The sequence below is a fragment of the Sander lucioperca genome, chromosome 16 (assembly GCF_008315115.2).
Source record: "Sander lucioperca isolate FBNREF2018 chromosome 16, SLUC_FBN_1.2, whole genome shotgun sequence".
Classification (NCBI taxonomy): domain Eukaryota; kingdom Metazoa; phylum Chordata; class Actinopteri; order Perciformes; family Percidae; genus Sander; species Sander lucioperca.
In genome coordinates this window covers 5,258,019-5,285,916 of record NC_050188.1, presented here as the reverse complement: position 1 = coordinate 5,285,916, position 27,898 = coordinate 5,258,019, and the positions used below count along the sequence as shown (strand labels likewise).

The 27,898-nt window shown below is 40.8% G+C and overlaps 2 protein-coding genes and 1 long non-coding RNA gene across 5 annotated transcripts in view; 1 reads left to right on the top strand and 2 right to left on the bottom strand.

The window, feature by feature from the left end:
- LOC116041288 (collagen alpha-3(IX) chain-like) overlaps nucleotides 1-14,871 on the bottom strand; it is a 40,379-nt gene extending 25,508 nt beyond the window's left edge. For 2 of the 3 annotated variants that reach the window (XR_004895382.1, XM_035993180.1), the window contains exons 1-7: nucleotides 14,669-14,871; nucleotides 10,484-10,569; nucleotides 7,452-7,523; nucleotides 6,352-6,481; nucleotides 4,165-4,561; nucleotides 3,102-3,182; nucleotides 720-737 (exon numbers count right to left, since the gene is read on the bottom strand). Coding sequence is in view for 1 of the 3 variants with exons in the window: in XM_035993180.1 (XP_035849073.1) it covers nucleotides 720-737; nucleotides 3,102-3,182; nucleotides 4,165-4,561; nucleotides 6,352-6,481; nucleotides 7,452-7,523; nucleotides 10,484-10,569; nucleotides 14,669-14,697 (813 nt within the window). In the remaining 2 variants the exon portion in view is untranslated. Of the gene's footprint in view, nucleotides 1-719; nucleotides 738-3,101; nucleotides 3,183-4,164; nucleotides 4,562-5,001; nucleotides 5,150-6,351; nucleotides 6,482-7,451; nucleotides 7,524-10,483; nucleotides 10,570-14,668 lie in introns of those variants that run through there. The other variant, XR_004895383.1, reaches the window with a different exon arrangement.
- A 4,908-nt stretch (nucleotides 14,872-19,779) lies between these two features.
- The window catches only part of fam135b (family with sequence similarity 135 member B), a 65,165-nt gene continuing 57,046 nt past the window's right edge, over nucleotides 19,780-27,898 (top strand). The window contains exon 1 of the mRNA XM_031287181.2: nucleotides 19,780-20,008. The gene's annotated coding sequence lies outside the window, so the exon portion shown is untranslated. The remainder of the gene's footprint in view (nucleotides 20,009-27,898) is intronic.
- Nucleotides 26,931-27,795, bottom strand: LOC118493430. Its single transcript, XR_004895384.1, has 2 exons — nucleotides 27,627-27,795; nucleotides 26,931-27,161 (listed from the first exon to the last, which is right to left on the bottom strand). It is a non-coding gene; the product is annotated as an uncharacterized LOC118493430 (long non-coding RNA).

Genomic DNA, 27,898 nt, shown 5'->3' with positions numbered 1-27,898 from the left:
AAATCACAATGTCTAACTTGGATTTATCAAATCATTGTTCCAGAATGGTAACTTCTTTTAGATTATACCAAAAGTTATTTGATATAGTATGCTTTTCAAGAAATAAAACAGTAAATTGGACAAATGTATATGTTGTATTGTATTGTATTGTATATGTTAATGTAACACTCTTAAAGGTGCAGTAGGTAAGACTTATAAAACTAACTTTCTGTCATGTTTGCTGAAACTGACCCTATGTTCCAGTAGAACTATATGAAGCAGGTCATTTAAAAAGAAATCTGGCTCCTCTGGTACCATCTACAGCCTGTAGTGTGATTTGCAAAAATCCACAGCTCCCTGTTCAGATGCACCAATCACGGCCAGGGGGGGTGTCTAACTGCGTGTCAATCATTCAATTCATTCTCCCTTGTGGAAAGGGGGGAGGGACTGAGAAGTTGTCGATGTTCAAATTTTTTGGCTAAGTCCTGGATCTTCGCAATCCTACCTACAGCACCTTTAAAGTACATGTGTCTTTTTACAGCCTGCAGGCATATTTTTCAAATTTGGGATATTTCTGGTATAATTCTACTCTCTGTACCCTAAAAAAGCAAACAGGCAAAACCACCACCATAAATGAGATTCAGAACAAAGCATTGAGGCAAGTAGGCAATCAAAGCACTGAAGTAGATTATTGGCTTAAAATCACAAAGCAAAAAGAAGTAGAGTAGATAAATAAATACCTCAGCATTGGCATACATCTGAAGAAGCAAGAGAAATCAGATAAAGGGAGAGTTAGTGAAAGTAGTCACACCACCCTCACCACAAGTGTCAGCAGAAGCCTGTTCATGATCATAGTAGTGAGTATATCATGCTGTCGTTTGAATATACAGCCCATAGTACCAACACTTCCCATGTATAGAACCAGCTCACAGCGTGATGCAGGAATGTTGGCCTACAATCTAATAGAGCGCACCAGGCCAGGAAATGTTTCTGTCTGTAGTGGGAAGGAATATTTGCATCTTGATACAAGTGATTGAATAAAAAACACTTGAGCTAATTCTGATTTACTGCACTGCAGACTTTAAACAGAACGAGATGTGAGACAGCAGAGTGACATTTTCATTATAGGTTACAAGTATTTCTCTCAGGCAGAAATCTTATTATTTTGATAAAGCCACACTGAAATGAAAGATAATATTTAGTCATGAATACCAAAAACCATACGCAGCCTTGCATAATGTGTTTTTTGCATTGTCCGAACTTTCCTACTGGTTACCACACGCTTCATTTGTAGTCATAATCAGACAAGACAGTTGTAAGATTGGCAGAATTGGATGTGTGAGGGTTAAAACGTACTGAGCATTGGGAATATAGCACTTTATCAAGTAAATCTAGATGTCATTACTTTCAATGAGGGATTTTGACTTTCATTGAACATCCGTATTTGTTTAACTTCATGTGCACTTCCATACTACTAAGTGCCAAGTTGACCTTCATAAAAATCTGACTTTTCCAGTTATAGTTACAACTTGGTTGTTGACATGAACGATTTTGCCAAGTCAAATCTGGTAGTTACAATAAAAAATGTACATGACTTCAGCATAACCAGGAAATCACTTAACAGGCAGAACATGGCGGCAGCGCAATTGTGTACAAGACGCCAAGGGTTGTGCAAAGTCTGTTGAAAAATGTGTCAACCAAGCAAATACATTTGAGCTTCCGGGGGCTTTATAAATTGACCTCATAAATGTACGAAACGTACAAGACGAAAAAAGGAGAGGGATTGGAGGGAAACAATAGAAATCCAGAAGTTCTGAGTTCAGATAGAGGCTGCATACATTTCTAGCTAGCTTACAGCTAATGTCTACAGTTGGTGTTAGCTGTTGCATACATCATCCACTGGTCAAACTTGTGCGAATGAGGCCAAAATGTGCTTTTCTTTCTGTCTGAGCACACCTTGAGAATATTATTTATTTAATGTTGAAGCTAAAAAAAATTTTTTCTGTCTAACAGAAACCCTGTGAAAAATGCAAAGAAATACAAGGAAATTTAGCCTAACTTATGAAGCCTGTTGCCCATATTACTAGCTAAAATAACTCATGCTAAGGTAAACAATCTTTCTTAGCTAGTTAAGCTAACTGACCTTCTAAATTGGAGGTAGTAATAGTCATTTATACTATAGTTAGTAAGCCTGCTGACGCTCCATCATAGCAAATACAGTAAAGAAGGTATAAATGACTGATAAAAATGCTATTTCCATAGATAGCTTTTTTTCAGAGAACACTGTTTAGTGTTGCCAGATTGCTGTGCAATCCTCAGCAACAACGGTGGACAAAAACACATTTAAATGTCTGAAACAGCAGGCGGCCGGTGTTAAATTTCATTCCTGTCAGCTGATAATCAAGTTGCAGCAGGTAGTGTGCCTGTATTAGGGAAGTATTTTTTAGGCAGGGAAACATACTTAACTTGTTAAAACATTTTTAATTATACTACATTTTATGTACCCATTACCGAGACCTTTTAATTCATCTTATCCCAATTTGTGTGTGTGCAAAGTCAGTACAATAATTTTTCGGTTTAGATGTAACTATGCAAAACCATATTGTTGTTGGGCTTCATGTTGTTTTCATGTTGCAGCAGCTGCCAACCCAAGTGGCACATGTTGTATTCTGTGCTGACTTTAGAAGAAATGGTAACCACAAACATCTTGCACTATGCACACTATGCAGGTTGGGTTTCTGATCTCACACTATTAAATTGTTCAAACTTCCTCATTGTTATTTGCCAGCTTCTGTAGTTAACTAACATTAGAGTTCTGGCTCCGTGCAATGAGGTTTAACACAGCCAATGAGATAATTTCTGCCTGCTGCCTAACAGCTCTGCCTCCAAGAAATGTTTGTAGCAACTACAACTCCAATCTGCTGTTGTCCAAATTGTTTTAGATGAACAGCAACCTCTGGGTGTACTAAAGGAAACTACTTGGCAGTTTGTATTATACTTCTGCAACACCCTCTCAGCATTTCTGCCCTTGTTTTCTCTCAGCATGCTGGAAGCCCTACCAACCTGAATAAAACCACAAACCACAGCAGATGCTGAGCAGATCCGAGTCCTTGTTACTGTACCTCGGTGGCAGGCAGCTCGTTGCAGCTCTCTCGCTGGGCCCTCTTTGGGTCACAGTGAATCAGCATCCACTGGAGTTCAAACTGAAAGGAGATGCTAATGTTACTGCAAACACAATACTATGCATTCGTTTTCAGATGTAACACTGACATGATAAATGTTGAAGTGCTTCATCGTGGTGCAGTTATTTCTTTGTAGTTTTGAATCAGTTCACTCTATGGATTGTTGAGCTTCCACTAGTCTGGATCAACGGAAGTTCATTTCCAGGATAATTGCCTGATGTCCCTCACCTTCCGCTCTTTGCGTGTTGCCGTTCTTCAACTCGGTTCGCTTCGGGAAACAACAACAAACTTCTAGCTTGCAAGCTACATGCTAAAAATGGTAAGTTTTGAAGAAAATTTGGATCGTGCATCAACGCAGGCCTGGTTCTTTCGGCGAATAATTGTAGACTTACAAAGAATATGTTTACGGCATTTACTATCTAACTGGGACGTTTTGGATTATTGCTGTGGACAAGTACACATGGCGATACACTGGTAAGAGCATGTATCCAGCTAATTTAAATAGCTCACGTTACTGTATTGTGTGAACAGTTAACTTCATTTAATATTTAATATTTTTTCCAAAGACCATTTTGCAGAGCGACCGTCGTGTCCGTAGCTAAGCACTGCCCAAGACAATTGTGATTGGTTTAAAGAAATGCAAACAACCCAGAGCATTGTTTTCTCCTATATGTGGGGTAGCCAGACCTTACTTCACAGTGGTATGGAGATAGGTCTGGCAATGCGAGACTGAGATTCCACCAATGCTATTTTCTGCAGGGATTAGGTTTTTCTTTTTTTCCACTGGAACCAAGCTGAGCAGCTTTGCTGTGACAGCAACACTTGAGAATTATAGCAGAGCTCAGCACACATAAAACCTTAACGTGTTTGTTCACAGAGAGCACCGTTTCACTGATAGAGCCTATAAGTAACAAGGGAATATCCCCAGTGTGGGACCAATATCAGTACCGTAGAGTCAGTGATCATGATTAAATGCAGCAGGCACTTCTCCATCCCCGCTTACCACTACGGAGGCATCAGGATCAGCATCCAGCCTGCCAATGAGAGTGTCTCCCTCTGTGTTGATGGGGCCTTTGCCTTTGATGGGTCTCTGATCCACAGGCTGGCAGTCCACGTACAGAGTAACCTGGTCGCGCTCTACGCCAATCATCACTTTGTGCCACTTGGTGTTGAAGAGCACAGAAAGGCCGGGGAAGGTGACAGTCTGCAGGTTGCCGTCGGCACCCATCAGGAAGTACTCCAGAGCCAGCTGGTCTCCATTCAGCCTCAGTCCGGCTTGTTTGTAGCCGTCTTCGTCCACTATTTGCCAGACGTTCCACACCTTGTTCACTGTGTTCTTAATCATGCGGAAAGTCACCATGAAGGAGTACTCGTCGGGGAAACCGCGAGGAAAGTTTAGCCTGAGAGGGAAATTGAGCACAAGGGTGAGGTGTCAGGGTACAATGATGCACTTTTTTTTATTGAATGGCACTCAAAGGAAAAGCTCAAAGAAAGGTTATTCTCAAAATATATTTACGTCAAAGTGAATTCATGATAACAAAACAAACACAAAGCAGCAAAACTAGCATTGAATCAAGCACAAGATGTGGATAAAAATATCAACAACAAAAAAGGCCATCATTGGCATCATTTGAAGCTACATGCTTCAAAGAAACAAGGCATGCTTTTATATCAAAAATGAGATTTTGTGAAAGAGGCCGCCTTAGTGCATAAATCACTGCTTCATTTACAACATGCAGTCCTGGTTAGCATCCACAGTCTGGTGCTTTCTGTGTCTTTAACAAGCCAGATTCTCAGTAGGTGGTGCGTTCATAGATAGGCGCTCCAGCCGGACTTTTACCATCTTGTAAACGATCAAGGTGAGCCAATAAAAAAAAAGTTTCCTGTGAGCCAATAAAACAAATGAAGACCACTCTCTAGCCTAGCCTAAGGTGAGAAAGTCTAAAGTATGTGATGCTTTTGTCCTGCAGAAAAAAAGGGAGGGAGTGCAGCATAAAGCCTGCTGGCAGGGACGGACTTCAAAGCACAAGTCTGTGCCACGGGACTTGTGGAGGAAATAAACATGTATTTACATTCAGTGTGACAGGCCCGGGTGGCGGAGGTGCAGGGTGCCAGTGAGTTACATAACAGCTTTTTGAGAAAAGCTGGCCTGCAGGAAAAGATTAGCCAAAACAGACCGGAGCAGGCACACAGGGAAACACCAGGAGACGCCTTTGGTTATGTAAAACACTGCAAAACACTTTGTGCTGAAATCAGTTTTGTGAAATTATCTTTTTGAACAGCATGTCTTTCACTTGTTTAATAAAGTGCAAAAAGATATAAATGTCTTTATTTTTGACCAATGCAGTGATCGTTGAAAACGTGCTTGTTTGGAATGAGACAATTGCTTGGCCTGTGGTATTGCTGCTTGTAGCTTTCTCCAGAACCATTATACCCCGAAATAACTTACAGAAGGCCCTCAATGCATCCCAACTGTATACTACTGACTTGCTTGAATCTCTGCCTTTGATTCCGACAATCCTTTTAAAAATCGGACTCTCGTAGGTCACCCAACTTTATGAAAGTGAAATACCAATTTATATCGAGTAACACAGATTAATTAATGATTATCAAAATTGCTGTTCATTTTCTGTTTAGACTAGTAGATTTGATAAATTGATTTGTTTCAAAATAATATACCTTTTTTTCAAAGGGGCGTGGGTTGTCTCAATAGGGGCTCACAGCTTATTTTTGCCCCAGGTCCCAACCAGGATAATCCGGCCATATTGTTACAGCTAACCTTTAATTAAAAACTAGGGGGAATCCTAACATGAAGCCGGCGCTGTCTTTGTTCAGTCTAAACCTTTAAAGGGGTATGCACAACAGAAGACAAATCATTGCCAAAAGGCATGGTGAAATATGTCTCTTTACTGTATATTTCCTGTAGATCCAAAAGTCCAAAGTGGGGTCCAAATGGTGCTTTGACAATCCTCCACTCCCTCAAACACATAGTGTACATACACAAACATGCCTCTACTCTGCCTTTGTGTCTAAGAGATGCCAAATAGGTTCAGACATGTTTTTCTCTACCAATTATATGCTGCTCGCAATGCAGTAACATCTGTGGCGGACCTGTAATAACGCAACACCTGCATCAGGATTTTTGTGTGTTTTTATCTGTTTTCTTTTAAACCCTCTTTACTGTACTTACATGGTTGGAATTTGGAAGTTGGCCTCCCTGTCAAGGCGGTAGGCCACCTGCAGGGTAGTGGAGCCGTCCACCTTCCTCACACCTTTCAGAGGGATCACATCCAGCTGGAACTGGGTGATCAGATCAAAACCTACGGAGGATAATGTATGACGTATGGGATGGTGCCAGAGGCTGATAAAGTGTGTAATTTTAATGCCTGTTGTTCTTATTACAGTAAGTAAAAAAAAGTTGGCAGTGGTAGCACTTTAAGTTACAGCAGAAGTAAAAATGACATTAGCATTAGCCTGTGATTAGCATAGTACACACTACTATAGGCTGGGCGATATGAAGAAAATCAAATGTCGCAGTATTTTTGACAAATACCTCCATAGCAATATTGCGACCATAGTGTAGGGTTGACAATTGGTGCTTTAATAAAGTATTTACACAGTTTGATTTGAGATGAATAATCATCAGTAATATGGATATAATGATTAAGTGGGTGAAGGCAAATAATAGAACAGTTAGAACAGTCTGGTAAGTTTAGAATATTACATCACTTTACTGTAATGCAGCCTTTAAAACCAGGAAAAGACTAGATTAATGTCATATTACGATATTACGATATCCAAAATCTAAGACAATATCTAGTCTCATATCACGATATTGATACTATATATATATTATTAGCAATCATGACTTTATGAGTGTTACTGTAAATGTATGATAAAGGTTATGAGGAAACTAAATAATAATCACAATTAACTTTTCTAAATAGCAATGCATTACTTTTCCAAACCACAGAGCAGCATGAGAGCAATGACCACATGTGTTTAGAACAGGGCAGTGGTGAGCAATTACAATCTTGCTGAGTTCAGATTGTTCCAACTAAAATTCCGTAAAGCTCAAGTGGAACATTTTATTTGCCTCATTTGAAATCTAGAGGGGTTTTGAGGCATTAGGCGGCCCACCCTGTTCAACTAATTAAACTCACCACCTTCCCTTGGATAGTCTATTTTCTCCGTTAGGGATTTTTTCGAGGCTTAAGAGTTGTGATTTTATGACAACTTCACCCGTTGCTTTTAATTTTGTTTGATACAACCCGACTATAGATAATTTACCTGGAAGGTCATCTTGGCCACTTCTCATTGGTGGGCAGACTGTATCGCCATCCAATCGGTTGAGGTCTAGTTCTGATAAGACAAAACAAAAAGTAATTATCTTGTTATCCTTGCTATCCCTGTTATCCTTATCATCATGTTCTTTGCTGAATTTAAAGGAGCAGTGTATAGGATTTAGTGGCATCTAGCAGTGAGGTTACAGATTGTGGCCAACTGAATACACCTCCGCTTACTCTATGTCCACGACGTTCCACTCCCGGGATTGCTCCATTGCCATATTTCACTCATTTATGCTGGATATCCATTACCTTGGGCTCTCTTTGTGTTGACATTTTAAACTCCGGTCGATTTATGAGGACTGCAGTAAACCTTTTATCAGATCTATGCAGGGTAAATCCAGACAGCTAGACTATCTGTCCAATCTGAGTTTTCTGTTGCACGACTAAAATAACCTTTGAACGTACACATGTTCCACCAAAACAAGTTCCTATTTTGCAGAGACGCCGTTGACAAGACAATTGTGATTGGTTTAAAGACATGCCAATAAACCAGAGTTTTTCTTCCATCCCGGAATGCTGTGTGGACTTGCCAGACCCTCCTCCGCAGCGCTGTGGAGGAAGGTCTGGCAATGCGAGCCCTCCGCTTAACCTTTCCTTTCCAAGCATGTAGTAGAGCCTACGGTGGCCTATCTGGTAACGTAAAACCGCGAAAGGCACTCTCAGTGTTTGGTTTGTCCGTTCTGGGCTACTGTAGAAACATGGCGGTGCAACATGGCGGACTCTGTGGAAGAGGACTCACTCCCTATGCAGATATAAACTGCTCATTCTAAGCTAATGAATATACAACGATTCTTAGTTTCGAAAACATAATAATGACATAATAATATTATATTCCATTTCTGCCAAAAGATCCCCCTAAATCCCACACACAGCTCCTTTAACATATGCAATATATAGAACTCAACATTGACCGCCCACTTTTTGAACAGCTCAGGTTCAGGAAGTGATAATCCCCATTTAATATCTCCATTGGCGTTTAAGAAAATGCTTATAAAAATAGTTTTAAGCCTGAACCAAAGCCAACCAGCTACGAGATGAATTGTGACCATAAAACATTTAGTTTGGCGCTAAGAAAAAACATGTTGAAATGTAAAAAAAAAGGGAAATGTAGAAGACCGTGTACATAAACGATAATAGAGTTCAGTGGTAGGAGCTCACTAGCCGCTCGGGGTTTAACGAGTGGGATACACATTGCCATGGTAACAGGGAGCTCCACCAATATAGAGATGTCGCTGTTACGCTTAGAATAGTGGGTAGTGTGGTACTTCTCTGTGACATTGCGTATAAGACATGTTTTTCTTAAAACAAGGTTGATTTTAAACAGACTTCTAGCTTCCACAGGGGTATACATCATTGTTTCCCAATCTCGTAGCTCGTGGTGAGTCTAACTTGGATGGTTAAGACATTATGGCTAATAATCAAAATCCTTATGGAGAAAATAATTGGGAATTTCACTTCCGGAACCACACTGTTGATCTTTATTCAGGCAGTTGAATTCATCATACTCATTGGAGTATTCTGCAGACAAATAAGAGGGAAAAGCATGGTGTTTAATGTCAGACGGGATTAACATCACAGTGCACTGCGCTGCATTTTTAATGTGAGTTTCTCTTACAACTCCACTTACAGTAGTTCACATATTCACACATTTCAAAGCATGAACACAAATCAACATAATGTTTGAGATTTATAATGCAGACGGCTCATACACCCCCTTGTGATCCAAATAGGTCCTCAGAGATGGAAACATAATGTTGATAAATATGGCAGCTAGTGTTGCATGACTGTGGCCAAAGCCATACATCATGGGAAACATTTTACAAGGTCAATGTGGCAGGTGAGCCGCTTTCCGTTTTATTTATGTTTAGGATTTATCAAGATGGAAGTCTCGTTTGGTGGAAACGGCAACCGGCAATTCATCACATTGCCATTTGAGTTGCTCTTTCATCATTACTTTTTATCAGTTGTCTAAATCTATACTGTTTTTTTTTTTATTCTACAAAGTAAAAGACCTAGCGTTTGCACTGATACATTTAGAAACTTTTATTTAGAAAAGCTTAAACTTGATGTAATAGAAACTCATCCGGTTTCAATAGAACAGCTGTTTAGTACTTGGTACTAAATATTTTGCAGATTCCAACTTAGACATATTAAAAAAAACGCCCCCCAATTTGATACGGTACAAAAAAAAATCAATTCCTTGAATGTGTCAGAAGAGGGGGCTATCTCTGCTGCCAATAAGTAGAAAAGCCTCTCAGAAAAACCCCATGAAACGAGCATGGTGACAGCCAGGGGGCCTCCCCAGTCAATAACCTGAGTCAGCTCATTTACAGTGAGCAGCGAGGAACACAACACATCTGGAAGCCGTTCCCAGATCCCACATAACTGCTGAGAAATGAGATAAAGTGGTGAGACGGTATTTATAATGCCATATTTACAACCACTAAACACTTATCTGACTGTGCATGTGGGCCTCAAGTAGTTAAAAGTTACTGCTTGCCGCGGCATTACGCTCAGAGAGCCAGTCATTAGTGCAATGAGCGGGAGATGAACCACAATTAAGATGTCACATGCAGTTGCATGTGTGTGCTGTAATAATGAGGCGAGGTTTCAAAAAGCAGTACACCTACTGTGTCTGGCACTTAACTGCGCGTTAACGTTAGATTTACTATGTCCCCGATACAACAGCAGAGAATTGGCTTGTTGTGATTATCAGAGGGGACATTTAATCTGATTTAGTCCTACAGCACAGACACAGGCACAGTGCGTCTGCTATTTCTGGCCTTTGCTTTGTGTGTTCTGATAAAGAGAATGACTTAGCAACAGTCAACATGCAGGCGTCAACATGAACCTGGCTCCTCTTTGTGTTCACAGGACAAACAGTTTCACAGAAAAATGTGATGCACATGCAATGTACGGTACAATGATTTTATGATGTGGCAATGATTGTGCATTGCATTGTGGGTGACTTACGTCCAAGTGCCGGGGCGAGGAGGAGGGACAGGAGAGCCACACAGACGGGGGAGCACACCGACATCGATAGATGCCACGGTTGCTTTCTATTCAGGAAAGATGGAGAACATCAGTATTCAGTCATGCATCTGATACTCTTTGACAGTTTCTTTGTGTCTGAATCAATAAAACACCAAAGGGATGACATGAAGCACTTTGCTGGTGTCCTCTGTGATCTTCATGAGCACATAAATAGAAAAAAAGAGGTTCACACGGTTCCTTCAAATTGTGTTTGCTTTGCATTCTGTACCAGACTAATCAAGTTAAACTTTAACTAAAAGTTAAATTTTGGAGGAATCTGAGCCACTGTTTAATGCCACTTAGCTAAACTGGTCATCTGAAATAGCTTATAATGAACTATGGTTAAAATGTTAAAGCTGCAATGATATTTTTTTGCTCGCTTACTGTTGCTAAAAACTAGCCTGTATCCCTTCGGCTCTCTGTGTGTTGCCATGTCAAAATCCCTTCGCTTCGGGAAACAACAACAAACTTCGAGCTAGCAAGCCACGTGCTGAAAATGGCAAGTTTTGAAGAAAATTTGTAAGATTTATGAAGAATATGTTTACGGCATTTACTGACGTTTTGGGACCGATTGCCGGAATTGCTGTGGGCAAAATACACACGGCGATACAATGGTAAGAACAATTTATATTTGACCATGTATCCAGCTAATTTAAATAGCTCTCGCTACTGTATTGTGTCAAGAGTTAACTTCCTTTATTAGACTATTTTGCAGAGCCACCGGCGCTGCATCCAGAATTTAGCACCGCACAAGACAATTATGATTGGTCTAAAGAAATGCAGCCCAGAGTGTTTTTTCCCCCCTTCTATCCCAGAATGTATGTGTGGAGGAGCCAGACCTTACTCCACAGCGCTGTAGAGATAGGTCTGGAACTGCGAGACTACCTAAAACGTAGTTAGACTGATTTAAGGCCAGGTCATTTAGACTTGGGATCCTCTTGACCTCTTGCCTTTCACTGGGCCTCAACTAACATTACTGCCTCCCCCCCCTTCCACTGCAAGCAGCCTTATCACGAAGTCAGATGCAGATTGGTGTTTTCTCCAAACTCCCATCTGTCTTCGGGATAGCTTGCTTGCTGAGGTTTGCCTGCATTATAAGTGGCATTTCTGCTCCACACAAGTAGCCTTATGTCTGTATGTGCACTATTGAATCCTAGAGAAGGTGGATGATAAATGGCAATAATAGCCATGCAGCTTTTCCACGGTGATCTTAGACAGCAGAACAAGTGGGTACTTAAGCAGTGGTACATTTTGTCCACACTTTACACTAGCATTAGCACACCTCCTCCTTCAGGTTCTCTATGTTGTGTTCTATTATGTGTGTCCTGAGTTGTGACAGCTTTCCACAGTAATCCCAAATCCTTCATCAACATGACTGATAGTGATAGCGAGGACTCTTTTCCAAAAGCAAAGGTTGTAGCTCATCAATCGGAGAAACAAATGAGGTAGGGGTGGTGTTACTGAGGTCGTAACCCATCTCCGGTGTGTGAACTCTCTTGCAAATGTGTGTGTGTGTGTGTGTGTGTGTGTGTGTGTGTGTGTGTGTGTGTGTGTGTGTGTGTGCGCGTGTGTGTGTGTTTGCTTGAGAAGTATGCTCGTGTGTGTCTGTGTGAGTGCACTGTCAGAGAAATGACTAATGGCTAAGTCAGCAAGGTCTCTTCAGAGAAGCCGTTGGGCTATAACATTCTGCCCTTCACGTTAGAGGAGCATCTTCAGAGCCCCAGTGGGATTGGATGTCTGCCTTCAGTCTGGACAGGTGCAGCTACATGTCACTGATAAGATGTGACAAGAGGGAAGCTTTCAATGTTTAACTCTTCCAAATTACAAACCCCTAGTTATTTAGGAATAGTTTGACATTTTGGGAAATATGCTTTTTTGATGAAAGTTAGATGAGAAGATCGATCATATTTGTCCTTTAAATATCAAGCGACAGCCAGGAGACAGCTAGTTAGCTTAGCTTAGCAAAGGTAAAATATCCACCAATGTTTTTTTCACTGAAGCTTTTGTACATATTAAACAAGCAAGATCCTATGTGTTAATTCGTGTTTAAGAGGTGCTGGTAGGCATATTTGTTTTAGCTAGCATTTAGCTAGCTTTTCCCCCTGCTTCCTTTATAATAAGCTAATGTTACCGTCTATGGCTGATTTCCGATATTTCAGACTGGTCAGTTTGACCTATTACAAACATATTTCTGATCAAAGTCTGTGTAGGGAGGGGTCAAAAAAACATTGGACTTTCACCCAGGACACCCCTGTTCATATCCCGTGTGAAACCAAAAGTCAACGGTGACTTATTTTAACTCATGTACATAAGTTAAGTAAGTCGTACCTAATATATGAGTTCCTGTCGCCGGTACAAGGACATGTTGAACAAACTTAATCCTGAAGAAAATAACTTTTCCTAATAACGTATTTGAGAATATTTTTTTTTTTTGTATGATAGCGTAATTTTTAGGAGACAGGGTTAAATATGCATGATTTTTGTATTGTAACACTCTTCACTGAATTGTAAAATGACCTTGTAACTGTTGAATTCTTCCAGAAAGCAAATATGTTCTGCTGGAGTGGTTTGACACAGTTTTAGCCATGTTTTTGTAGTTTAAAAAAAGTCTTAATTTACTGAGAATTCATGGGAAATTGGTCCCATTTAAGAAAACCAGGAGCCTATATATCTAGTTTGACCTAAGCCATAGTCAAAGTCTATCTTTGTGAACGCAGCTCCTGGCTGTAGCTTAATAGTTAATGGACAGATAAGAGAGCGATATCAATCTTCTCTTGGCAAGAAAGCTGATAATTTCCCAGTATACCAAATGTCAAACTATTCCTTTAAGATTGGTAACTGAGGTGAGAAGAAAATGAACACTAATTTGGACCAAATTAAAGAAATGTTCTGCAAAGTGTGATTTTGTACCATTTTCCCTTAAAGGATCTCCTAAACATAATTGTACAATAAGCTTCTCACAATATCCAGCTCTGTCTATGACAACTGAAAAGGAAAGAGTGGAAATACAATCAACAAAAGCCTTGTTTGTTCCTTTAGTGCAAAATGAATATAGTTCTTTTCAGGCTGTCCTCACTCGGCTAATACAGAGACAACGTTGCAAAACAATTGCTGCTTGAAGTTTTTGGTGTAGCAGGTATAGGGATCCTCAGGGCTAAGTTTTCACTGAAAGTAAAGACACGCCAAGCTATTTGAAAATTGAAGGACTTAGAGTTGTTACAGTTGTTACAGCTGTTTTAATGTAGGCTTTAAGCAGCAAGCTTCCCACCGTACTAACATAACGTCATTCAACATGCATCCATATCACATTCGCTGTAATTATAAATGTGTGTGATCTGCATCCTGCAAGATTAAAGGTCCTATTTAAGAGTTGTGCTTCCACACAGAAAGGTATTCATGTGCTGCCACAGTTCAAAGGTAAAGAAAATACTTGCAAAGACAACAACAGAAATCCCCAAAATATATTCCAGTTAAATCACATCATAAAATCAATCAGTCAAGACAATTAGATAATCACATGTCATCTACTTTAATTCCTGACATTTATCAACATTTAATGGGACTTTCCCCTTCACTGCCACCCATGTTGTAAAGTCCCTTAGGTGCTCCCAAAATGCTAAAAATGAGCCAACACTTCTGGCATGATTTCTGCTCTCTCATTTGTCTTAATTACCCCAAAATGGATCGCTGTTCCGCATGAAGCAATTAGCTGTACAATTCAGTCATATTAAAGTTGCAGAAAATGTGCAGACTAAGACCTTAAGCAATAGATGTTTGAACATTTCTTTGCAGATGATGACGCTGTAGGCATTAATGCAATGTAAATTCATTAATTAAGGCTATTTCCCAACAAACTGAATGGAAACACTGAAGGGCTGAATGTCACACAGTAGAGGTTTATACTGTAGGCTGCATGTGTGGGCCAGATTAAAAGTCAAATGGCCATCTTCTTCTATCCATGCTAAGCTACACATTTTATTGCAACCAGTTATCAGAGGGAACATGTAGATGTTTCATCCTTCTAAATGAAGATTTAAAAAAAAAATTATTGAAATTAGACAAAAAGCTCAAGGACAAAGGTAGCAGATAAAGAGCCCTGACAGAAATTCAACATGAGATATTTACCTCTTCAAACCAGAGTTGGGAAAGGCCATGTTTCTCTCGCCTCCTTGACGGGAGACAGCGGTGAGATGCAGAAGCAGAAGGAGCGGTAGACACAAAATTCCCCCCTGAAGTCAGTCCTACCTGCGCATGTTGAGGACTGAAGGAGAGAAGAGGCTCAGGGGATGTCAAGCATTTTCTGAGGACACATAAAAATTAGTTCAATGGGTTCCCATTGGCCAGAAGTTCTTCAGGAGGTGGTGGCTACATTTTTATTACCAACACTTAAAAAGATGCAGAAGCCCACGGGCCTCTATGTGTAAACCCCCCCCACCCCCCCCCCTCCCCCCTCCTTCTGCTTCTTTTCTTTACAGTCCCTCCTAATGACACGTATGCCTGTATGCAATTCTCTTAATAATTATCGTCAGGATAGGGGGAAGAAGCAGCGAGCGAGTGATGAAATGTGGATTTCATAATGACGTGTACTCATCAGTGTAGGTGAAGAATGCAATGTTAGCCTGTGTTGACATGGAGAAAGCCTTGTTATTACCAGGAGGGCCTTAGGCAGACACGCTGTCTGTATCCTGCGTGTTGTGTAATTGATTCTGTGGCGTTTTGATCTTTGATTTTTGCTGCGCTTTGGAAGATCTGAGAGCCTAAAACGAGCTGCGCGGGGCGTATTTCTTGCAGGAAATCACTTGAACTTTATTTTGCGTGTACATGTAGGCACTTTGACATTTCTTACAGGTACGACTGTCTCATCCTAAAAAAAGATTTGTCGGCTCCGACGGTCCACAGCCATGTTGATGTGACAGGAAGCACTTTTGCTTGTGGGTATAGAAGCGTCTGAAGCAAATATTATTTGCGTTTTAAAAGCATGAATGTGCTACAGACTTTTGTAACACCTTCTTTAAAGTAAATCTGGAAAAAGTGATTACCACCGCTGTCCATAATGGCAGCGGCATACTGGCATAATGATCACTTTGTATTGGACATATTTTTATAATGGTGAATGCCAAAGCGTAAAACTTAAGTATTTCTATTAAGTATTTGTATTCCTAAGTCTGTTTGCCTGTGTGTACATCTTGAACACATTGGTTTATTGATCCTGGCAGTTGCTGGCCCTGATATATGATATATTATTCGCCATCAATAACCTCACAGTCAACTGATACTCTGCAATTTACTACAACCAATAATATAAAGGTCAAGTATACATTTTTTGTTACTGTATCAAATTGCATGAATTGATTGTTTTTTGTAGCTACACCACAAAGCTCATCTGAGAGAGCTGTGTGTAGGGAAACCTAATGCAGTGACTGGGCCTCCTCAGAGATCTGGCAGAGAGATCATGTGTCCAGCCTGGATAATTGAGAGCTCATGCTCTCAATGAGAGAGCAGGCACAGACAGTGCGGGCAGAGAGAATGAGGAAACAAGTTGGGATTATTCATCCACATGGCAGGCCCCATGACTAGCACACTTGTGACCTGGCATCACATATGCCTTGGCCCTCCAGTCAGAATACACCCTGATGAAGTTGTGGAAACATAAAAACAGGAGTGTTATGTACACAGAGCCGGTAGATTTGGATGAAGTAAAGTCTTGCAGAGTCCGATGTGGTATGGGTGCAGATTAATGTTATGGACCGGCGAGAATCATTTGTTTCTAAAATGATTAATTAATGTGTACAACTGTTGTGTCTTTAGCTCTTGCTGCTCCCATTATGAGCTGTAGCTTTTCAGCTCAGGTGACCTGAACAAACAGCTGGCTGACAGCCTTGTTAGGTAGCCAGCAAGTTTAAAAGGTCCAGTGTGTAACGTGTTTAGTTGTTCATTATCAAAATCTGTGTTGCCCGTTCACGAACTTGTCCTTTTTCATGAATATTTACCACCACCATCAATTCCAAGGGTTCCTATTGGCTTGAAATTTTACATTTGCATTTGCATGAACTGGGGTAGACGCTCCATATTCATGCACCATCTTGTAATACGTTAGCCGGTAAGGGACATACAGGACATACTGCTCCGCCTTTCACGTTTTCGCTGTCACATGATAAACTCACAGGTGCTGCTAATGCTGCTAATGGGTACCGTAGCTTCCCGGCCCCGGCAAGTTTGAAGAAGGAAACATGGAGGACCACACATATTCAAAATCCACATTTCAGGAACAGGAGTCTTCTTCTTCACCCAGAAAAAGGATATTGAAAAGAGCAAGAGAGCGGCTTTTTGAAGCATGAAGACTACCGTAGATGTAATACGTACTTTGAACTGCGTGGCGCGAGAGAGTTGATTGCGATATATGGTCTCAAAGCTAGATGGGAGAAATTCTCACACATAGGACCTTTAAGATAATATGAGAAACCAGAAGGAAACCGCTAGTTCGGGACTGTTCGAAGTGAAAAAAATACACCAGAAACTGCCGTAGTTACCACTTAGCAGGCAGAGTAAATGTAACACGAAGACAGTGATGGTTTGTTTATCTTCACACAAAATGAACAGTTTACTGTATTCAATTCTGATATATTCCACTTTAGCGGTTTAGCTGTTTACTGTTGCTTGAGCGTTGAGACTTCCAATTTTGCTGCTAGATCATTGTTTCAACGGCAGTTTTAGTTTAAGTCTGAGTATTTGACAAACATGTATAATAATGAGATATAGACAGGTGACAAATTAAAGGACAACTCAATTTAAAGTGCCTTTAGTAAAGTGTTTTAAATTTAATGCAAATTTGAACTCTAGAACATTTGCAAAAGAAAATGCAAATTAATGCACATTTCAATCCACTTCAAACCAACCAAAACCAACATTTCCAACTCCGCCAAGAGTAAAACCATAGTTGACAATATGAACTACGTTTAGGGTAAGGTGGGTGTGTCTGTGACTCTCCACTCTAGAGTAGTCGTTCTCATCCTGGGGCGTCGGGACCCTCAAGGGGGTCGCGAGATAATTTCTGGGGGCTGCCAGATTGTTGGGGAGAAAAAGATGAAATAACATATTCTAGACTGGGAATGTTTTTACATGACTATGTGAAGTTTGGTACATCTCATGTGTTACGGTATATTCAGAACTTCATTTGTAAATCAGGAGGTCCTGGAACACAGAAAGGGGTCTGAAGGCGGGTCAGGGGGAGAGAAAAAGACACAAACAATGGACAAGGCTAGGTGCTAGCTGCTAAAAGTAAACTATACTGTCATTAAAGCAAAGCATTATTTGTTGACATGAATTAATCACAGCATTTAAAATAATCATTTAAAATCAGCAGGGGGAGGCGCGTAAAAAAAGCTGATTATATCGGTTTGCAGCTCTCTTTCTCGTCGTCGAGGGTGGTGGTGGTGGGGGAGAATACCAACCTCATTATTCTGAGGGGGTTGCGACTCAAAAAGGTTAAGAACCACTGCTCTACATTTCTGCCAAATCAAATTAAAAGCACAAATGATAAAACAACCACAGCAATCACCTCTACGGTCTTACTTTTGTAGACCAGATTTAATCATCTAAATTTGATATTGGACCATGTAAAAGTGAGTGTCCTTGCTGTGTTTCCAGACTATGTGGTCATCCGGGCTTTGGCAACGGTTGGGAAAAAAAAAGAAAAAGAAATCGATAGCGCTTCTCTCTTAATCAAGAGTGCTTGGAGCTTATGGCAGAACGCCATGAGAGAAAAGCAGCACTTGACTTTGAGGTTTTAAGGAGGAAGGTGAAGCAGGGAACAGAGGAGGGTCATCCCGCACGGGTTCATGTGGTGCATCAGAGACACAAACCACCCAAAGAGACAGATAGAGAAAACTAATTTCTTATTGTTGACAACTGTAAAACACATTACCAACGGCAACAGCTTATGGGCCATGGACATTTTTTGATTTATTTGTAGTTACATAATCCTCCCCTCCCCCTTATCTGACTTTGTGATTAGTCAGTGACGGGTTGTTTAACCAGGACAGATGGCCTTTTCAATTGCACTGTCTGCCAGGAACAAACGAGACATTGCAGGATACTGTAATGGTTGTCCATTGTTACTTTGCTCATATGCTGTTTCTCTCCAAGAATAAAATCTGTTAGATCACGTCGTCTGAAGGGACGTGCACGCGCATCTGCATAGAATAGCCAATAGGAATGCTTACATTCTGAAATGACCTGTGATTGGCCAAAGTTTCCTGTCACAGGCTGGATTTTCTAAAGCCTGAAGACAGATTAAATGTCGCCACTGTCGCACCACATGCTTGCTATTTGGGGGCAAATTATTGGATTTTGTAAATTATAGAGCGTCTGTAAAGTGTCCTGAGATAACTCCTGTTATGATTTGACACTATAAATAAAAATTGAATTGAAACTGAATTGATAATTGCAGATTTTTTGCCCAAGAACGGGGGGAAAAAAAACCTATCCCAGCTTCAAGGTTCACCGACATAGACTCTGCTCACTTTGGGAATATTTTTTATAATTTTGTAGATAGTTAGGCCTACATTTAGTGTAACTTGCGGCATCAGTTCTTTTAGATGGGGTTCCCATTGACAAAAACCTTCACAGTTCCATAACAATTGTATACCAACTGCAGATACAATGAACTCAACAATGGACAGTAAATGAGCGTTATCTGTTGGTCACCTATCAACCAGACAGATTGGGGGGGAGGCTATTTAATGGCATACTGATTTGATTAATTTCTTCTCTGAACAGTGTTAACACTAACCAGAGTCAGAAAAGTTAGTTTGCTCCTATTGTGTCCATGCATTTATTGCATTAATGTTTTGTTAGCATCTAAGCTAACACTCACCCTTTGTGTGTTAAATGGTCATTTCTGACAGCACGGTTCACTTCAGCTTTTAGGGGGCAGGCTGTGACGTGTGACAGCGCAGCAGCAGAACACACACACACACACACACACACACACACACACACACACACACACACACTGACTGGGTGCCGACTATTAATATTCCCCTTATGAACCTATACCCACAGTCTGTTTTGTGTGCAAAAGGCCGGGAGGACCGGGAAAGCCAGATTCCGCGACAGACGCTGCCGCACTTCCCCAAATTAAAATCGCCGTCAGGAGAGTGAGAGACTAGGGGAGGAGAGAATTGAAAGAGAGAGAGAGAGAGAGAGAGAGAGAGAGAGAGAGAGAGAGAGAGAGAGAGAGAGAGAGAGAGAGAGAGGGAGCAAGAGGAGGGAGGGGGGGCGGGGGGGGGGGGGGACTGCAGAACATACAGGCTCTGGATGAATAACCATGGCAACAGCAGCAGCAGCAGGAGTAGTGGCGGTATAAACATTGCAATCCGCGCATCCCTCCGCAAACAGCGGATTACTCGGTAAAAGACTGGAGCCGAACCCCTCTGCGGATAACCACGCTTCATCACTGCGAAGGTGAGGCGGTTTTATTCTACATGTGACAGCCTTCTGCTTTAGCTGGGCTGGCTGTTGTCTGCATGCGTGTGTGTGTGTGTTGAACACGAGAGGAGCTCGTTGTTTTACATTAGCCTACAGTAGAGAAAGCTGCTACTGTAGTCGCTGGTTGGTTACAGCGCTGTACGTCAGGCTGAATGAGGATGGCTTGTTATAGGAAACAGAGTCTAATGGGAGATTAAGCTTAATACATAGTATCATACTTCTTTATTGCAGCATTTCTGGGTCTTTCTCGGATTATTGTAGCCTACTGTATGTGTGGTTACTGGGCATGTGTCCTTGTGTAAACAGACATAACAACACTCCACACTGAGAAGTTAACAGAGCAGAAAGGACCAGTTTAATCAAATAGGCTAAGCCTTTCAAAATAAAGGTATTAATAATAATAATAATAATCAAAAAATAAAAAAAAGATCTGAATGAATGCAGTATTTGAATTAAGAGTGACAAACTATACTGGCAACTGTGCGCCTGTGCAGTTCTGCATCTTCATGGCAAGCAGGGATGTTTGTCAAAGCTGCTGACACTGTAGCCTACAGTGGTACTGTTCATTATCAGTCTTTCACAGAAGCTGTAGTCTGAAACAGTCCCACATGCTGTCTGAAATGAACAAAGCAATATGCGAAACAATGCAGGGTCGTCACGGCGGGCTTCAAAAGGAGAAGAGCAGCAGCCGAACGACGACGCAGGGTTAAATGCATCATGGTTAATAAGCAGGGCTGTGTATTGGCAAGAATCTGGCGATACGATACGTATCACGATACACGGGTCACGATTCACTATATTGCAATATATTTCGATACTGTGCGTAGGGCGATATATTGGGATTTATTTTAAGTATAAGTTTAGAAAAACTAATATTTAAAAAAAGACATGATGTGCATAAAAGTCAAAGAAGTTTACTTTAGGTAAACAATTCAGTACACAGAAAATCAAACTGCCAGTTTTGTGGTTCACAGGTTCTTAGTGAGCAAATTTTTATATGCTGAAGTAGGCCAAAGTTTAGCCATAGCTACGTTGTTAAAATTCAGGCCTTGCTAGGCACTGTTAGGCAAGGACACTAGTGGTGTGTCTCAGCATAGCCATCTAGCGGTAGGGGGTTTAAACACAACATGAACGTGAACTACTGTCTTACATGAATATTTTTGCATGTAAACTAAAAAAAAATCAATATTGTGTTTTTGAAAATCGATACAGTATTGCAAAATAAAATAGTGCGATACTCAAGTGTATCGATTTTTTTCTTACACCCCTATTAATAAGGCTGTTCACACCGTAATGTAGCACGACTTCAGGCCCTCGTGTGACTGATGTAAACATTCGGAGCAGAAAACCACAAGAGTGCTAGAGTGTGTTATTGTAAAGCTGAACTAGTGGTAATGTCCTTCATACTTTTTGAAGTCTTTAAAGAGCACGTAGCTCACACACACACCTGCACTTGGTTCGCATGCAGACCAATGAACAGTGAATCAGAGTTGTGGATACATGGTGAGTCTGTTTATGGACCTTGAGTGCAGATTGCACGCTCCAGCAGCTCTCCAAACACTACAAAAGACTTCTGACGTAGTGGATGTAGGATTTGTTTTTTTGCATAAAAGCTCTTTGATCATAAGAGAATCTCATGTGGAGATAACACACATGCCGGTAACATCCTCTCAAAGTCCTACTCTGACTCATTTAACTTGATAACTCCACTTGGTCCCTCTTTCTTTTTGCCTTTGCAGGGATTTGGCTTTGTAATTTTGACAACAAAGACAATAATACAGAATCATGGAGGGTTTTAGCTAATGCTAGATTATTCCCTCACATGATTGCTGGCTGAGTGCTTTCATCTAAAGGGCACTCTGTCCCCACATATCCAGTGTGCAGATTCCTTTCCAATAAAATAAGACATCGTGAAAAAGAAATGTTGCCGCTTTGATTTGACTTATCTTAATATCCTTGAAATACTTCATAACCTGGACAGAAATTCCCAGCATTGCATTATTTCCTTTCATTTCTTTAGCTCCAAGGAGGTGCTGTAAGCCATTGGCCCTCTGTCACGTATCCCTTAATTTTGGTGATAATCCTGTTTCTGTTATTGTGTTCTGCAGAGAAAGAGTTAGATGTTAATGAATGGAATAATGCCTGAGATTAATTTCTGGCCCTTGGAGCTGGGCACACATACAGCAGCTCCCAGTCGTGGCACACAATGACGCTCAGTGTTACAATGACACCTACGCCTACGTAGCCTGCAAAAATCTGCTCATTCCACATTCAGTCACTGTGAACATGTTGCCTCTTCGTCCTCCCCAAATTGAGATTGGAGGTGTCAGTCTGCATTGCCAACTGTGCTGACACCACCAGGAGCGGCTGAAAAGGGAGGAGGGCAGCTTAAAGGGTAACTCAGATATTTTTCAACCTGTACCCTATTTCCCCATATTTTTGTGTCTAAGTGATTGATAGGAACAACAGTTTTTGAAATTGGTCCAGTATTAAGCAAGACCGCTGTAGTCGGCAGCTGCAAAACAAGCTGCAAGGTGTAAAGTTAATGGGCAATTGCGCACCTTCAATTTATGTCCACTAAAAGTGCTTGTTTTGCCACTGAAATGGTCATATTGTTATTCTAAGTGCCTGACAACATTATGGAAAGTATCCCTACAGAGATCGACCTTTACAGTTAAAGGGTAACACGAAACAGCCCCCAAATAGCTATCGCAAAACCCACCAGACTCCTTTTAAAAAAACTGTAATTTTACACCGTAAAACACACTTTATTCAAAGTCGACAGAAACAAAACAAAAGTCATCTTCGTTCATCTTTCCACTGTTCCAACAAGTTCCACCACTGTGGTTAGGTTGAAATAAACCCTTAATTCACACATTTACATGTGAAATAAAGCTGGCTCTATATACGCTAAAAGTACTGTTCATTAAAATGGAGTCTGGTGGGTTTGGCGATAGTGATTTCGGGGCTGTTTCTGGTTAAACAAAAATTATCTTACTCTTTACCAAAAGGGTCTATCTCTGTAGGGATCCTTTCAATAATGTTGTCAGACACTTGTCAGTGGCGAAAACAGCACTTTTAGTAGACGGAAGTTAACAGTGTCACTAAGACACAAAAACCTGGGAAAATAGGGTCCAGGTTGAAATATAGCAAAGTTACCCTTTAAGTCTTAGTTTTTTTTTGTGTGGATGAATTACTGCAAACTCTAGCCCTCAAAAAAAAGCCAGTGTGTGTGTGTGGCCTGCATTACATAATATACAGACACCAGATGGCTGTTTTGTAATGATTAGCATTTAATGATTTGCTACAAGTAGAAAATCAGAAAGATAGTTTATGAAAATGCACAAGCAGAGAATTCTAAGGACATTAGCTAGGCTACAGGTTGTGCAGATCTGTGTGGGACAGCAGCATTGTGCAGCTATCTGAGCACATAATGCATTTTAACTGGGATTTGTCGACAATAGAAAGGTTAGCAGGGCTCAGGAAATCCCTGATTAGGTAAAAATTACTTGTATTGACCAATTGATTGAACAGCCACGAGTAGTATGTTTTCTATGTAACTAAATTGCTCGGCAGTCTTTCATGCCAACTGCAGTCTGAGAAAGGCACAGAGCTCAGAAACAAGCTAGTTACAGCTTTTAGGAAATAGAGTTAAAGTTGATTTAAAGTCCTTTTAAATGATTTCAATACTGGTTGATTTGGTGTCCCCCGTACTGGTGGTATTGTTAATTGTGTGGTTTAATACTACAAGTTCCAGAATTCTGGGGGCAGCAAACGCTTATTGAGCAGCTAGTTTGCTTTAAGCACATAGAAAAGCAGCTCATTTATCTTTTTACAGTCCAGCCAAACAAATGCACGTCGTAGGTAAGTGAATGTAAGCAATTTGAATCCAGGGAGGGAATGGCGGACTCCTCCACTAATAATGAAAACTACTTTATAGTAGTGGTGGTGGGGGGGGGGATCTATGCAGCATAGTATCGCGATATTTTCCGTGACAATACTGTATCGACACACGGACGGCAAGTATCAATCTTTTATTATTATGTGTGAGATGAACAAACAAAAAAGTTTATTTCAAGGGAATTCTTTTAAAATCCAACAGCTTATTATTAATTCAGTACATCTTAATAAACACTATCTCCGTTTGCCATTTAATTGATTAAATAGTTATCTCCGGGAAATTTCCCTGAAAATTATTAGGAAATGATCATGAAATAACAGACACGTAATGTGAAGTGTTATCACTCTATACTTTACACCAACACAAAGGCATACATTCTGTTTCAAAGCCCTGTAAAATCCAGGTGGGGAAATACTGGATCCTGGTTGAAATAGTCTAAAAATAGGCCTGCTGGTATCAGCCTAAAACAGGTTTCTATCTGTAAAATGCTGCTTGGATAAGGCTGCCAATATTCTATGATTTTCTTTTTCTGTCAACCAATCAAATGAAAAGACCAAAACCAACAAAGAATGTATCATTCAACAAGTATTGTCAGAGTAGCCCTAAGCCTTTATAAAAAAACCAAGACATTTGGGATTTGGTAAAAAAAATCTTTAGAAGGCAAGGATTAGCTAAGGGCTGAGTGCCACAGGGAGGCCTTACACAGAGAGGAACAAACACATTGTTAGTAGTATAAGTCTTTTCATTGGATTTGTTCATATGAAAATCGGAGTAACCCCACATTGCCCATTAAAGACATTAGCGTATGCTGCAGTTGATAAGGCTGTTCTCATAAACCATTCTTACATATAGCTACGAAAAGAAACAAACTGTAATTCATATGTATTCCATGTATTTCTTGCTGTATGCAGCACAGTGACCGCTGCTGTACTAGATCGCTCCGGTCTGTGTAGGGAGGAGATTGGGTCGGATAGGTGGCTCATAAAACACAGGGCTTTCAAGTAGGGCTGGGCGATATGGAGAAAATCAAATATCACGATATTTTTGACCAAATGCCTCAACATCAATACCGCAACGATATTATAGTGTTGACTATTGGTGCTTGCACAAAATATTTACACAATGAGATTTTTGATAAATAATCATCAGTAATGTGAATATAATGACTAAGAGGCTAAAGGCAAATAATAGAACAGTTACAATAGTCTGGTAAGTTCAGAAAATGACATCACTTTACTGTAATGAAGCCTTTAAAACCAGGAAAAGACAACAACTTTTGCCATATTACGATATCACAATATCCAAAATCTAAGACAATATCTAGTCTCATATCACGATATCGATATAAAATCAATATATTGCCCAGCTCTACTTTCAAGCCAGAAAAAACACAAGAATTTCACCCAGGAAACGCATGTTCGTGTCCCAGGAGTATTACTTAATGGGGCCGGTGTTTTAATACCTTACTACAATCTTTTCTTCTAACCTTAACTAGTCGTTTTGGTGCCTCGCCGCATTACAGTCACCTTTTGGCAGCTAAACTCAACTGCAACTGCCCCTGAAAGTACCGTCACCTTGCGGTGCCCTGTACCTGGCTCACAGTCATCTTTTCTCGGCTAAATTTAACTGTAAAGCCTCAACTTAATTGTCATTTAGGATATCATACGAATTGGTGAGCATTGGTTTTCGTACAATATCACACGAACCCGTTCACGACAATGCATTGAGTTGATGAGTTGTATCATCATCATCGTCATCAAGGGAAACAGTGTATGCTACATAGCTGTATGACAGTTGTATGCCTTTGAAGCTGCCAGAGTGTGACTCGCTGATTTGATGAACTTATTGATGCGTGTACATATAGTTTGCATGCTCCAGCCATAGATTGTTTTGGTGGGAAATAAAGCATATTAAGTCCTAAGTCCCTGGACTGTGAGCTTCTATTTAGTACACTGTGTTCATTTTACTCCCTACTGCCTAGCCAACACATTCTTGGAGCAGTGAGCAGCTCCTGTTTTGAACCTCTGAGACAGCGGATAACAGATAACTAGGATGTTGGCTTACAACTCAGTGAATTAGGGAAGCAGTGAAGCATCTTGGGCTAGCGTAATCAACGCTAAAGAAATAACAAGCTGTACAAACTCCGGTGTCTCGCAGTCTCATGCCAACTTGCCAATAATTGGCTCACGGCATTATGATGACCGCCGTCATCTGTGGTCACCCTGACACGCACAAAGCTTACGGAGCTGCAAGCATTTGTGCGTCAATGTGGCACCACATGCCGAGTCAGCAAGAAGAGGCAAAAACAGCCATTTCTTGTCTCTTTGGGCCATTTGTAGCAGTGTAGTGTACTACATTAGAGAAGGTTATGATGTGTCTCAGCACTGCTTCAATGCTTGCTTGCTTGCTTGCTTGCTTTACATGGACATGGTCACCTTTTTATTGTCCTCTACACTGCTGGCTTTGTAAGGCAGATGTTCAGGTTTTACTGAAGATTTACTGGCCCTTCTTTCTCTACACTTGGCAAGATACGTATAGTATTAGCATTATAAGCGAGGGGGAGGAGGATGTTTTACTGCCAACTGAGACACCTTGGACGCACCCTATTTGCACAAATTACATTCTGGTGTTGGTAAGGAAGGGACACTGGAATACATTTCTCAACCAACTATTGGAGCTTACGTTAGCTTAATTAGCTAGCTAGCTATAGGCCATGGTAGGAAGATTGGTGGTACTCAATGGATATCTGTATGCTGGAGTTAACTGTAATTAGCAGTAGCTTTTGCATTTTAGTCACAGCAAATTAACGTCTCGCAATACCCCAGTGTCTGACCTCTGGTGAAATAAAACCAGCCTGTCTAGATCAATCTTCACTCCTTAAAGAAAGTGGACTGAAACTGCGTCATGTTTTTCAGGCAGCTAAGGTCTGGTGCACACAAGAGGATTTTCAAACTGATTGAAAAAAATGTGGGAGACCACGGATATAACGACAGGTTCAACAGATTGCTAATATTTTAATCGTAATAGTGCACACACAAGACGATTCAGTCAAGACTCAGGATCACACACACTTATCCTAAATTATTTCAGAGTGCCGATTTCAGGGACTTGGGCTCTCACAGAAACTGGCAGGATCATATGTGAAAAACATGGAGGTGGACTGTCGTCAGATGGTTGCATTTGTGTGTGCTATGTCTCACAAGCTTGTCTTCCTCTTCTTCTGTCCACCTGTCTCGGGAGACAAAAGAAAAGATAATTTGTGTGTCCAATAGAGGGAAAATCAATCAATACTTTTTAAAATCCATATTTGCTTATAGCGCTGATCAGCAGATCACACAAGGGAGAGAGAGGGTGGAGGAAACAAGTGTAGCTAACATCGCTAATGCAATCGCAAACAGAGAATTAGTTAGTTAGCACACTCACTGGGGCAATCTGGAGAGCCGTGCTCATTGGCTGTAAAGTTAACCGTCCTGAACGGTGTGTAATAAGCGGGATAATGTAGCGAGCTGGTCATTATTGCAAATTCAACCCCTACACACTGATTCCATGTCGGGGTTCTAATTCGCAATGATGACCGGCTTGCTCTACATTATCATCCTTTATAAATGAACTTCTTTCTTTTAATGGTTCTATATGTTGGCAGCCATGTTTCTGTTCTACACAAGTAAGCAACATTCAGTTGGTGATGCTTACCCGATCAGCTGGCTCTCATTGACTATTGCGGGTTTTTGCTCAATAATCCATCGCTGTTCCTTTCACACTGTAGGATTTCCAGTCAGAAATCGGGGGAGACTCTGATCCAGTCGGTAACATTAAGATTATGTCTGTCAGAATAATCTGTTTAGACCAGCCTCAAATCATGAACAACCCCGCGATTGTCTGGAGGGGCGAATCGGACCTAAAATCTAGTATATACAGGGCCAGCATTAGCTAAGGACTGGTCGTAATGCACAAGTGAAGATGCA